This window comes from Tinamus guttatus, unplaced genomic scaffold, assembly GCF_059628265.1.
Source record: "Tinamus guttatus ecotype Peru unplaced genomic scaffold, ASM5962826v1 Tinamus_guttatus_pri_ptg000656l, whole genome shotgun sequence".
In the NCBI taxonomy this organism is placed as follows: domain Eukaryota; kingdom Metazoa; phylum Chordata; class Aves; order Tinamiformes; family Tinamidae; genus Tinamus; species Tinamus guttatus.
In genome coordinates this window covers 281,735-294,526 of record NW_028289190.1, presented here as the reverse complement: position 1 = coordinate 294,526, position 12,792 = coordinate 281,735, and the positions used below count along the sequence as shown (strand labels likewise).

General features: G+C 46.8%; 1 protein-coding gene across 1 annotated transcript in view; it reads left to right on the top strand.

Annotated features, from left to right (window-relative positions):
• The first annotated feature begins 482 nt into the window (after positions 1-482).
• Positions 483-12,792, top strand: part of LOC104565901 (NAD-dependent malic enzyme, mitochondrial) — a 38,063-nt gene continuing 25,753 nt past the window's right edge. Inside the window, exons 1-2 of the mRNA XM_088536314.1 lie at positions 483-569; positions 5,990-6,117. Coding sequence (XP_088392440.1) covers positions 6,010-6,117 — 108 coding nt within the window. The 5' untranslated portion in view covers positions 483-569; positions 5,990-6,009. The remainder of the gene's footprint in view (positions 570-5,989; positions 6,118-12,792) is intronic.

Sequence of the window (12,792 nt, the reverse complement as noted above, 5' to 3'; positions counted from 1 at the left end):
TCCTGGAGGAAAGCCTCTGACCACTGTCTTTAGCTACCAGGTTGGTCAGGCCCGCGCTAACGGCCGCAGGGCGGCGGCTGCTATCTTGCTTGGGGTACCCCGACGGGCAGGAGGAGCCCGCGACCCCCAAGCCGGGCTGTGGCCCTTCTCCGCTGGCTCCCCCGCGCTTCGCCTTCTCCTTGCTTTACCTGCCAGCCCCCCGCACCGCAGCCAGGCACGAGACCCTCTGGTGCCGGTGCCACCTCCCGCCCCGATCGCCCCTCACCGCCCACACCCCTCGCCTCACAACTCGCCCTGTCCCCGTCAGGACGCCAGGGGGGTAGCCGCGAGGAAGGCTCATTGGCCGAGCGCAGCCGCCGGCCAGCCGGCCTTCCTTCTCATTGGCTGCGTAGGGCTGCTAGTCACGGGGAACGCCCCGCCCCCGGGGGGGTCCCTCCCCGGCGCAGCCTTGTTTGCCTCATTCCGGGGGAGGTGCCGAGTGGGGGATGGAGCTGCGGCCGATGGGACCGGCGGTATAATAGGCATAGGCGGCGTCGTGCAGGGCGCACTGGTTGCAGCAGCAGTATGAGGTAGAGCTTGTTCCGGTAATAGCCTCGTTATGGCAATGGTGTGGGGGAGGCCTCTTTTAAAAACACCCATTTTGGGGGTGTTTTCTTCACGTTCGACATCCTTGAATCTCCTCGTGTTCTTCTGCAGGTGGTAGTGGGCTCTGAGGCAGGGGCAGAGGGTGAGGGAGGCTGAGCGCTGCCTAGCCTGGAGAGGCCATGCAGTTGGGTGCGGCCTTGCTCTGTCAAGATGGTTTCCTCCTCACCCCCCATTTTCCTTCCTCTCCCTATTTCCCTTTTCCCCGTTTCTGGCATCTTTTTGGGGATGGGGACAATGAGCCTGGCTGAAATGGAGGGCACAACAGCCCCATGCACTTGACAGCTTTCCCCCTGCCCCCAACTTCGTTGGCAGAGCTATAAAGCTGAGAGCTGAAAGTTGGGAGATAGCAGCGAGCTTGAGTAAGGAACTGCTGTTAGGCCACTTGGTATTTTTAGGACTAGTTTCTGTGATTTTATTTATTTATTTATTTATTTATTTTTAACACAAAAACTAATTTCCTGTTTGGAAGGAGACAAAGCACTGCTGCCGTCACACATTCAGCCCCACTATCGTCTCGGTTTGGCTGCACCCATGGTACCAAGTGCTGCTTGACACATGCATATAACACAGCATGTATATAATACGTACTGGTAATATAGCACCTAGGCTGCATACTCATAATATTGCACCTATAACACCACTGTGAGCCTGCGACCAGTTGGGGAAACCCTAAAGCACGCAGTTGCCTGGGGAAACAGGTGGCAAAATAGAGTAATCCTGGATGCAAGACTGTCCCCATTGCCCTATTTTTGATGCCAAAAAGTTAGCAACAAGGGGGAATCCTGTGTATATGTAAATAAATGCAATTTAATTCAAAGAACTGGGCAAAATCCTGGACCCTGTGGGCAGTTCACTCGTGCATCTGGCCAGGCGCATCTGCCATAGTTAGCTCTGTTTCATATATAAAGCCTATACAAAGTTAGGCTGAGTGTGTATTTTTAAGGAAAAAAAGTCATGTGTTACAGTCTCAGGTTTAGTGTTGTGAGTAACTTGATGTTACATCTGCTAAAGGTAGTAATGAACTAGCCAGCAGCCTGGTTTCTCCTTGTTTATTGCTGAGTTATTCTCTCCAAAGGAATCTCCTTTTGCGGGTGTGCAGCTGAGCTGAGAACAGCCCTGCTTCTATCCCTGTCCCCAAAATCTGTCGTTTTGGGTTGAAGAAAACATCCTTAAAATAGCTGTGCACCTTTTCTCCACCTCTCTGTGTATTTAGAGGAATTTAATATTTCATGTTCTGTATGGAATAAAAAGTAGGGATTGTGCAGGATGACGTGCACAAGTGTGTGGTTACCTTTGCTACTGCGAGTCCTCCCACCAAAGCAAGTGGAACCACTTGTGGGAATAAAATCAAGGATGTGACTTTATCTTTTGATTGGCCAAAAATATGCCAAAAATACTGCTGCTGCTGCAGCTTCCATAGTACAAGCGAATAGTCTTTCTGGAGCTTAAGGAGAACATATACTACTGTATAGAAAAATAACTTTCTGGAGTTATGTGTTATGATGTTTTATGAACCAAAACTCCAAGCAATTTAGTACCATTTTCTAGTTGTGCTGTGAGAAGTTTGCTGGTATTTTAAGTTTTTTTTTTTTTTAGAAAAGATGTTCTAAAATTATCCTCATTTGAACTCGGCAAAGCGTGTGCTTCGCTTGCCGAACGCTTTGGACCTCGAGATGTGAACAGACTTAGTCTGCTTAAGTCCTTCACATTCAGCTTTTCTTCCTGTTGGACTGGTCACTTGAGGATGAGGGAAGAAAAGTAGTTTCAAGATGTTAAAGATCTGCTCGTGAATGGTCTGGCTTCCCTGCGGAACGCAAGGTTATTATTGCTTCCCAATATGGTTGCACTTTTAAATCTGCAGATCTCAAGGTACGTCAGAGACGTCACTAAAACAGTGGCAAACGCGGAGGGTGAGCGGTGCTGGAGGCCGCGGGAGCCTCTCTCTGCAGAGCTCCTCTTGGGGAACGCCTTTATAGCTGGTGTTTGCCTAATGTAATCATTTTAGGTGGCTTTATCGGCGCCTAAGTGATGAAGCCAGCGGCGGGTGCCTGGTTTGTGTCACACTTGGCCAGGCAGGGCTCGCTTCAAGAGAAAAGGAGCGAGAGCACAACCCGATGGGGGTCGGAGTGTGAGGGAGGCTCATCCAGCATAAATTGCTTCTTTGCTGAGAAACATTCCTCGGGATTAGGTACAACTCACGACTCAGGCAAATTGAAACTTGGAAATTGAAAATTGAAGTGGGTTCTTCTCTAGCTGGCGCTGGGCTTCCCGACGCTGGGAGCAATGGAATTGTACCTTTTAAACGTTTGATGAGCCTTTCTCTGAAAAGTCCCATTTACAGTTTAGGAAATCCATAATTGCAGCAGCAAAACGTTTGCTCCTGAATAAGGGTACTTGTACGCTGCCAGTGAGTAATTTGAACTGGCCAGATGCCTCCTGATAAGGTACAGCAGAAAGCTGGTATCTGTTTTGTCAAAGAATATAATTCCTTTGAATTGTCACGCAGCAATGTATGTAGTAAAGGTCAAAAATTACCAGTTGCGATGCATCCAGTCTGCAGGCGTGTGCCTTCCTTACCCTTGGAAGGAAGAAAAAGAAGAGGAAAAAAAAGTCCTCGCTCTGGTTATGCTGACGCATGTTTTGGCACAAAATCAATGTTATTCCTCTTTCAATTCCTCTGCTTTCTTCCTAATTTCTGCTGGCAGGGCCTTGCATAAGGCCAGGGCTCTGTGCGGGCGGGATGAGTTGGAGCTTCGTGTCCTCCCACTGTCACGCAGGAAAAGTGGTGGCTGGGCCGGTTGATCCGCCCTCGCTTGGCCCGTGCCTCATCCTGAGCTGTTGTCCGAAGGCGTCTCTCAGTGGAGACACCCTTGGCTGTAATTCCAAATTCTTGGAGCGAGTTATTTTTAGAGCTGCCTCTGGCTCAGGGTCTGTCCTTGTGGGTCTCATTGGGGTGCTGGGGTTAGGCTGGGAACTCTTTGCAAAAGCTTTAACCCACCTCATGGAATGGACAGATGCAGCCTTGCATCTAAAACCAAAGGGCTGAGTTTTACAACAGATATACATTAACTGGGATTATATCTCCTGGATCTAAACCAAGGGAATGAGTAAGAAGTGAAGCCTGGATCACTCCCATTTAGCTGCAGGCATCTGGGACACCTCTTTTAGGAGAACGTTTTAGGTCCCTCTAGGGCACCTCTACAGGGAGGAGCATGGCCAGAAAGCAGTTTGGCCAGGTAAGACTTGAATCAAACCGCTGAAAAGTCTCTTATTGATCAGAGACTGTGTTGATTTAAGTCAGGGAGTTATAAAATCTGGGCCACAGTCTTGTTTGGTTCATAAAATACTACCTGCAACAAAGTAAACCTGAGCAGGTGAGATAAGGTGAGAGGTTTGGCCTGCTTTTTAATTCCTTCTTTAAGAGAGTTATTCATGACAAATTGAAGCCCCTCATCAAACCAGGTTAATAAGGTGCCTGCTGACTTTTCCTGGGATATTATAATCACAGATCATTTTTGGCTTCATGTGCATAAGGACATGGCCTTAAAATTGCCTAATAAAGCCAAACGAGCTATCTGAATTAAAATCAGCTCAGCCCAAATTTGCCATTCCTAAAGGCTGCCTGTTTGGTAGCACAAACCTAATTTTGCTTATCTGATCCTGCTGTGTGCAGCTATTTCCATGTGCCCCACACCCTAGTTTGCTCCACTGTGAGCTGGTTCGGGGAGGAATGACCACATTAAAAGCAACGCGGGGTTGCAGCTGGCAAGGCTTCTGCTTGCCCTGTCTCCATGCAGTAGATCTATGTTCTTCATGAAACAAGTGGCCACATGGGTTTCGAATGGGACTTTCTTAAACTGCAAGGCCAAAACGAACAAAGAAAAGTTTGAGCCTGCTGGATGTTGACATTGCTTTCTTCTAGAGTTTGCAACAGGCAAAAAAGACACCAGGATGCACTCATGATGAAAAATACTGGCTTTTATACGTGTTCTTTTAATGCTTTGAAAGATTTTGAAGCAGATCCTCAGCTGGTAGCTTCTAAAATCAGTCTGCTGTGTTGATTATGTGCAACTTTGATTGTAACAAGGTCTTCTAAAAGTATTCAGCTGGTTTTAAGCTAATGTAGTTTTGTTTCTTAATCTAATTTTCATCTTCCATCTGGAAGAAATTAAAACTCCAAAGCAAGCATCTCTGCAGTCTTTGGAAATACCTTGTGCCCCTTTTAGTGATTGCACATGGTCTAGGACTGAAGGTGTAGTTGGGGCAGGGAGCTCTGGAGCACTGGCTGGGAAGGGCAGGGATGGGATTATCCAAGTCAACTGCCAGCCCTGGACACCCCTTCCCTTGGGCCCTGCAATGGAGAGAGGGGATCTTAAGGTCTCTGCCCTTTTTTAAACCTTCTCCCGTCCTCCCCATATGGGTTCTGCACCTGAGTGACATTTGCCCCATCCTTTCCAGGCCACAACCTTGCTGTGGGTTCATAGAGGCCTGTGCTCCTGTGTAAAGTCCTGAGGCGTGACTGCTATTCACTCTCTGAATGTTGCTGAAATAGCACTTAGAGATGGGCTCTGGACGTGCCCCTTGTGTCGCTGTTACACGAGCATGTAATAATAATTTCTGCTCCCAAGAGCTTTCCCTTAAAATTAATTGTGTAGAATGGATTTGAGAGTGGTCACTACCTGGCAGTATTAAGAACAAGGCTTTTGAGTGGTGCTAAGAAATTGTTAAATCTGTTTGGGAAGCATTTCCTTTAATAAGAAGGATTAACTTCCTCTGAAAAATGACCTTTCTTTTTTTTTTTTTCTTTTCTTTTTTTTTTTCCTCCTCCTCTTAGGTTTGCAAAGTTAAAAAATCCAGGAATTGAAAATTGAATCCAGAGTTGTATCACGCTTTCTTTCCTTTCTGTTGCCCAAGGCAGGAGGTTTCACTTCCAGAAAGGTACTGCAGAAACGCAAGTTTCCTTGCTGTACAAGCCCCAGCCATTCTGTCCTCCCTGGCCATTGCTCTGCTGCCAGTTACGTGGGTCACTGTTAGAATATTTGCTAGTGGCTATGTTGGGCTCCAGGATTTGGGTGCAGCTATAGGAATACCTACAATACCTAGTAAACACTGACTGCAGCCCGCAGCACAAGGCAACCACACCAGTTTCACTGTTTGTTCTCTAGCCTCACTAGCACTTTTTCTTCCTCCTAGCTGCAACAAGGCAATTTTGTGTTATTATCACAGTGTTTGAGTGAGGAGCCTTATCTAATGTCCCTATTTCTCTTACAACAGGTAATGTAGAAATATTAACATGAATCCAACAACCTCTGTATCTGAATGATTTTTCTTTCCTGCTTCCCAGGTGCAGTGTGAAAAGCCAAGATGTTCTTCCGGTTAAGAGTAGCTGCTGCTCCCTGCGCCACAGCCTGTCGCAGTGCACATACAAAAGAAAAAGGCAAGCCCCTGATGTTGAACCCACGGACAAACAAGGTTGGTAGTGTGGCTTTATCGAGCCTCTTATCTGCAGCTGGCAACAGCGCCATGAACCTTGTTCTGGGATGGAAGCAGTGCTCGGTTTTAAGGTCAAGGAGACTTATTGGGCGAGAGCCAAAAAGGGTACAGAAGCTGGAGGAGCCAGCGATCACTTAAACTTTATTACCTGAGGAACTACCACGCAGGCACTTGCAGTGAGGTTCTGCTTCTGCCAGCCTGCACTTCTCTCAGCTTTTTGCATTTTGCACAGCTGATCCTGCTGCTCTCTGGTGCCAAATTAAGAGTAAGTGCTGATTTTGGCTGATTACTGGCTTAATTTTTTGGCTGGTTGAATTCCAAGAATATTTTAGCTGATTAAGAGCCTTACTTCATAGCTTGCAACAAGTAATTTTTGAATTCAAACGTGCTAGTTATAGGAAGTGTTAACCTCCTAGTCCTGGTTTTCACCTGCTAGACTGTGAATTGGGACTGAGCCACATCAGTTAGAAACATCTCTGTGCACAGAGTCAGACAGCATTGAAAATAAGGTAACTGGGAGGTAGAAACATTATGTTGGTTCCATGCATTTGGAGGAGTTTCTCTTTGTGTGTGTGTGGGGGGGGAGCTCCTTTCTGCCCTCCCCGCTCCAGAAATGATACTGGGTTGAGGACAAAAACTTCCTGCCTGTTTGTTCAGTGCTGCTTTCATTAGCCTGTCATTAAAGCTGGCACCTGTTTAAATAGATCTATGAAGTGCTTAAGTGATGCTGTTTGGCAGTGGGGTGCAGTGTGCATGTGGAAACTTATTTTGGAAATTCAGCAGAGAAATAAATTATTAGATTAAATATGGAGACCTGTTCTACTCTTCTTGCCCTGGTTGCCTCGTGTATGTGTGTGCATGTATGTGTATATACAGATATGAGTATGCACATACAGATAATGGACTTTGATATGTCTTGCTGGTGACCTGAGATCAGCATTTTATAACTCGTTTGTTTTAGGTGCTTATGTTTAGCTTTTATAATCTATATTGAGTTATTCTACAGAGCATGTGGACTCCCTTAATGTACCTGGGCCCTAAAATATGAACTGTAAGATGCCAGCATCACTGGTGGAAACAAACCCCTTCCCCATCTGTAAATCAGTCTGCTTCTCTACCATTGGATTTGGAGTTTGTTTTTTATCCTTGTTTCCCAGTTTTACCTGGCTCCTGCAAGGTGCATCCAGCCTGCATTAACTTTTGTCTTAAGCTTTTATGTTTCAAAGCTGAGTTTCATTTATTTCATTTATTGTCAGGGCAGCTCAGAGGTCATGGCTGTATCAGTAATGCCCTTGCTGCTGCAGCCAAACAACTGCAGAACATACTTTCACTGTATGGCTGGCAGCAATGTATATTTTACAGGTGACCATGACTTTTGATTTCTGCTGAACTGCCCTATGATAGGGATTCAAATTACAGCTAATTGGCTGCAGGACCTTTTATTGTGCTGCTGATCCCTGCTGTGTAGAAGCAGCATTTTAAGCTTGTTTGATGCTTGGACAATTTAATTAGTTTAGTACCAGCAAATAAACACTTACTTATGTTGAGATAATGCCCTCACTTGTGGGCCAGGATTTCTTCTTCCCACACAGAGCAGGTGGTGACCCCTGATCTTGGTAATGTCCATGCTGCCATGTAGGATGGCATCCATGTGTCTTTATTTCACTGAAAATACATGACCTGTAATGTTATTCATGTATTTGGTTTCTTTTTGCCTGGGGCAAATTGGAGACTTTGCATAATTTGTGACATTTTCTGTATTTCAGTGGCTGTCAATTGGCAATTTTCTATGTTGTGGTGGCAATTCTTATTAATCTCAGTGTGGTTGGTTCCAGTACCCCTTTTATATTATTTTGTTGCTCAGTCTTGTGCGGTTACTTCCTTCTTCAGTATTGCTCTCGCATCCCGACAGTTCTTCCCAAATTTTTCCCCTGAGCAAGCAGCTTTAGCACATTTCATAGGTCCACACATATTTATATGTATATGTGCCTGGGTACATGTACAAGTGAGTTTGTGACATTTTTAAAAATAAATTAAGACTAATATGCCTCATTGAATACATCACTGAGACTCTGCCCATTCCTACCACGTGGTCTAGGTATTTCGTTTCTTTTGCTTGGAAATATTTTAGACCATATCTGCTTCGTTGAGCAGCCAAGAAACAGACTGCTAGAAGCTCTCATACCCAGAGAGCCCAAAAGAAGAGACCCACCACAAGCCTTGTGGCCTGCCCAGCTGGTTTGGGAATGGAGAGGTGGTTGGATGGAGGTTACAAGGCCACTTGTGTGCAGCTGCTAAAGCTATTACCAGCTTCCTTGAAGATCTGCCTGCTTTTAAGAGGATTCAAATGTGGAAAGAAGGTGGATCTGTTTAATTGGTAGCCAGCTGTCATCACCTGCCTGGAAAGGTGCTATAAGTGCCAAGCTGGCAAGGGGTGTTATTCTGTGTTTAACTTGGATCAGCTGTTCTGCTCGCAGCTTCCAAGTTGTTGGGCCTGAGGTGTGGGAAGGAAGGCAGTCATCCTGGTTTTGAGATTTGTAGGGTTAATGCCGTTAAAGAAGAGCAAACACAATGGTGTTTGCTCAGTTACAGGTGGCAGCTCCATGAAACATCTCCGAGATGCTCGCTAATGCTGCAGTGGTAGGTGATCCACTGCAATCCATCATGCTCATGACTTGCAAAGTGCAACTTTACCATAACTGGTTGTGCTTGGAAGAAAACTCCAAAGGGGACAAATGACTGGTTTAGTAGTCAGTAAAGGCTTCTGTCTGGGGAAGAAGAAGCTCCAGCTGAACCCGGATCGTACATAAATGCTGGTTAGCCAAGTCTGATCAGTAGCCATAGCGACTTGCACCTGGTTTCCTGCATGTAGATGTGTTACAAGAGCTGCAGGTGTCTTTGCCTGCAAGAGCTAAGCCCTCTAAAGGCCTAATAAATTAAGCACTGGGTCATTTTACAGCTTAACAGAGGTAGATCATTGTGCCATGACAGCTTGGTCCTGCAAGCTGCCTTGCCAGGACACTCTGCCAGGCCCTGCTTGCAGAAAGGTGAAGGTAGCCTGACTCAAACCCTCTCAAATGAATGCAGGTGACTGTGGTGCAAGTGAACTCTAAGTATGTAGTTTTATTGCAGTTATTATCTAACCAAGGCCTTGTAGCTTCAGCAGAGGGTTGAAGGCACACTGAGGGGGAAAATGTAAAAAGCTTGTACTTTGGGCTTGAGTTCTCCTGTCAGTACAAAATGGTGCTTATGGAGGATGAAAGTTGCTAAATTTAGCTTGAAAAATGAAATAGGAAAGAAATCAAAGAAGGTCTGCATATTATCCTGTATATATAAACGCAGGTAAGCTTTGAATATATGTTTCAGATAGCAAAGACGCCTTTGATTCATATGAATGAACCTTATTAATTTGCACCGAGCAAACTTGGAGATTTAGCAAAAGGAAGCACACTTAAGAAAAAGCCCACATCCCCATGTAAAACCTACTTTATTTTGAAAATGTAGTTTATGGTTCTACTTAAAAGCCTAGGATACACTGCTGGATATGTTATGCCAATGATCTCAAGTTACATGAGGACCATTTCATTAAATCCTCCTTCTGAAGGAGACGAATCTTAAAGCGAAAATAACATCCCGGTGCCACATACCTGGTGCAGCTAAGGCACTGTATGTAGTGATGAAGTGGAAGCTTGTCCTGACTAAATAAGAAACTTCTAGCACTTCATTTGCTCACTTTTTCTTTCTGCAGGATCATGTTGATTTTAGTGTGATGAGTTTGCCTATGTGTGTTAATTATTTCATTTGTAGTCTTCAAGAGGGCTGTTCTCCCCCCCCCCAGGTACAGTGCATGCCTTGTGTCCTTTTTACACAGTGCAGACGTGTTATTTTTTAAACTGTAAAGAGGATTAAGGTAACTAATCTAAGTGAAAGTTGGTGCAAAACATGCTGAGAAAGTCCATTCAACTTTGTGAGTCAGATGAAACCAAAAAGTGATTGCTGTGAGCTAAGCTAAGTACTAAGGTGCTTAATTGTAGCCTAACTCAATGGGAATTGGGCTCTGGGGTCGGTGGTGGGATCTTAAGGGCCTCTGAGAACATCACTCCTGGTGTTGCAAATCCCTGTGTCTCCCTGGTTCCTCGGAAGCTGATGGCTAGGGCTGTCAAACTGTGCTGGAGATGCTAAAATGAGGGAGAGACTAGTAAGTTTGTGATGCTGGAGCTCTTAGCAAGATCTCTGTCCTGACAGGGAACACCACTGAAGTCCCAAATGCAAACCAAGAAGATGGCCCAAGGTGATGAACGAGACACACAGCAAGCTGGGAGAGGCTCTGGGTTCTTTAGAGTGCTGTTCTGGGCAAAACTTGTTATGTCCTAGTTGGAATGAGGATGAAATTTCTGTAGGGACATTCACATTTCTCCTAGTTACGCCTAGACAGAAATTAAAATGCATCTTTTAATGGGCTAAGACTTAATTGCTCTTTAAGAAGGACAGGCTGGGAAGGCGAGGTGGTGGAGTTGCTCTTTATGTGAGAGAGCAACTGGAATGCATGGAGCTCAACCTGGGAGTGGATGATGAGCAAGTCGAGAGCCTGTGGGTAAGGGTTAAAGGGCAGGCTAATGTGGGAGACACTGTGGTGGGTGTCTGCTACAGGCCACCTGACCAGGATGAGGAAGTTGAGGAGGCCTTCTATAGTCAGCTGGATATTACCTCATGGTCACAGGCCCTGGTTCTCACGGGTGACTTCAACTACCCTGACATCAACTGGAAGGACAACACGGCCAGACACAAACAGTCCTGGAGGTTCCTGCAGAGCGTTGATGATAACTTTTTGACGCAGGTTGTGGAGGAGCCGATGAAGAGAGGTGGGCTACTGGACCTCGTGCTATCAAATAGAGAGGGACTTGTAGGAGATGTGAAGGTGGGGGGTAGCCTCGGCTGCAGTGACCATGAGTTTGTGGAGTTCAGAATCCAATGAGGAGGAGGCAGGACTGTAAGTAGCCTTGCAACGATGGACTTCAGGAGGGCCAACTTTAGCCTCTTCAGAGACCTCCTCGGAAGAATCCCATGGGCTAGAGCTCTAGAAGGAAGGGGGTCCTAAGAGAGCTGGTTAGTTTTCAAGCAGCACTTCCTCCACGCCCAGCAACAGTGCATCCCTGTGTGTAAGAAGTCAGGCAGAGGGGGCAGGAGACCTGCGTGGATGAGCAAGAAGCTTGTGGAAATGCTCAAGCAGAAGGCGGCAGTATATAGAATGTGGAAAAAAGGACAGGCCCCCTGGGAGAAATACAGGAACGTAGTCAGGGAATGCAGAGATGCCACAAGGAAAGCTAGGGCGCGGTTGGAATGCAATCTGGCAAGAGACGTTAAAAATAACAAGAAAAACTTCTTCAAATATATTAACAGCAAAAGGAAGATCAGGGAAAACATGGGTCCGCTGGTGAACAGGATGGGCACCCTGGTTGCGAATAACACAGAAAAAGCAGAGTTGCTGAATGTCTTCTTTGCTTCAGTGTTTACCAAGGGCAGCCTTTTAGAGTCCCAGGCCCTAGGGACAAGAGAAGAAGCCTGGAGAGAGGAAGACTTGCCCTGGGTAGAGGAAGATTGGGTCAGAGAGCACCTAAGGAAACTCGATACCCACAAATCCATGGGGCCTGATGGGATGCACCCCAGAGTGCTGCGGGAGCTGGCGGATGTCATAGCTAAGCTGCTCTCCATCATCTTTGGAAGATCCTGGAGAACGGGGCAGGTGCTGGAGGACTGGAAGAGGGCCAATGTCACGCCAGTCTTCAGAAAAGGCAAGAAGGAGGACCCAGGGTGGAACGGCTCATACTGGCCGTTGTCTCCAGGCACGTGGAGGACAAGAAGGTGCTCAAGAGTAGTCAGCATGGATTCACCAAGGGGAGATCATGCTTGATTAACCTGATAGCCTTCTATGATGGAATGACCAGCTGGATAGATGAGGGGAGAGCGGTGGATGTCATCTATCTTGACTTCACCAAGGCTTTTGACACTGTCCCTCACAAGATCCTCCTGGGCAAGCTCTGGAAGTGTGGGATAGATGAGTGGACAGTGAGGTGGATTAGGAACTGGCTGGATGACAGCTCAGAGGGTGGTGATCAGCGGTGCAGAGTCTAGTTGGAGGCCTGTGGGTAGTGGTGTCCCCCAGGGGTCAGTCCTTGGTCCAGCCCTGTTCAATTTATTCATCAATGACCTGGATGAAGGCACAGAGTGCTCCCTCAGCAAGTTTGCTGATGACACGAAACTGGGAGGAGTAGCCGATACCCCAGAGGGCTGCGCTGCCATCCAGAGGGACCTGGACAGACTGGACAACTGGGCGGTGAAAAACTTCATGCAATTCAACAAGGCCAAGTGCAAGGTCCTGCACCTGGGGAGGAATAACCCCAGACACCAGTACAGGCTGGGGACTGACCTTCTGGAGAGCAGCTCTGCGGAGAGGGACCTGGGCGTCATGGTGGACGACAAGTTGACCATGAGGCAGCAGTGTGCCCTCGTGGCCAAGAAGGCCAATGGGATCCTGGGCTGCATTAAGAAGAGCGTCTCCAGCAGGTCGAGGGAGGTGATCCTGCCCCTCTACTCAGCCCTGGTGAGGCCGCATCTGGAGTATTGTGTCCAGTTCTGGGCTCCACAGTACAAGAG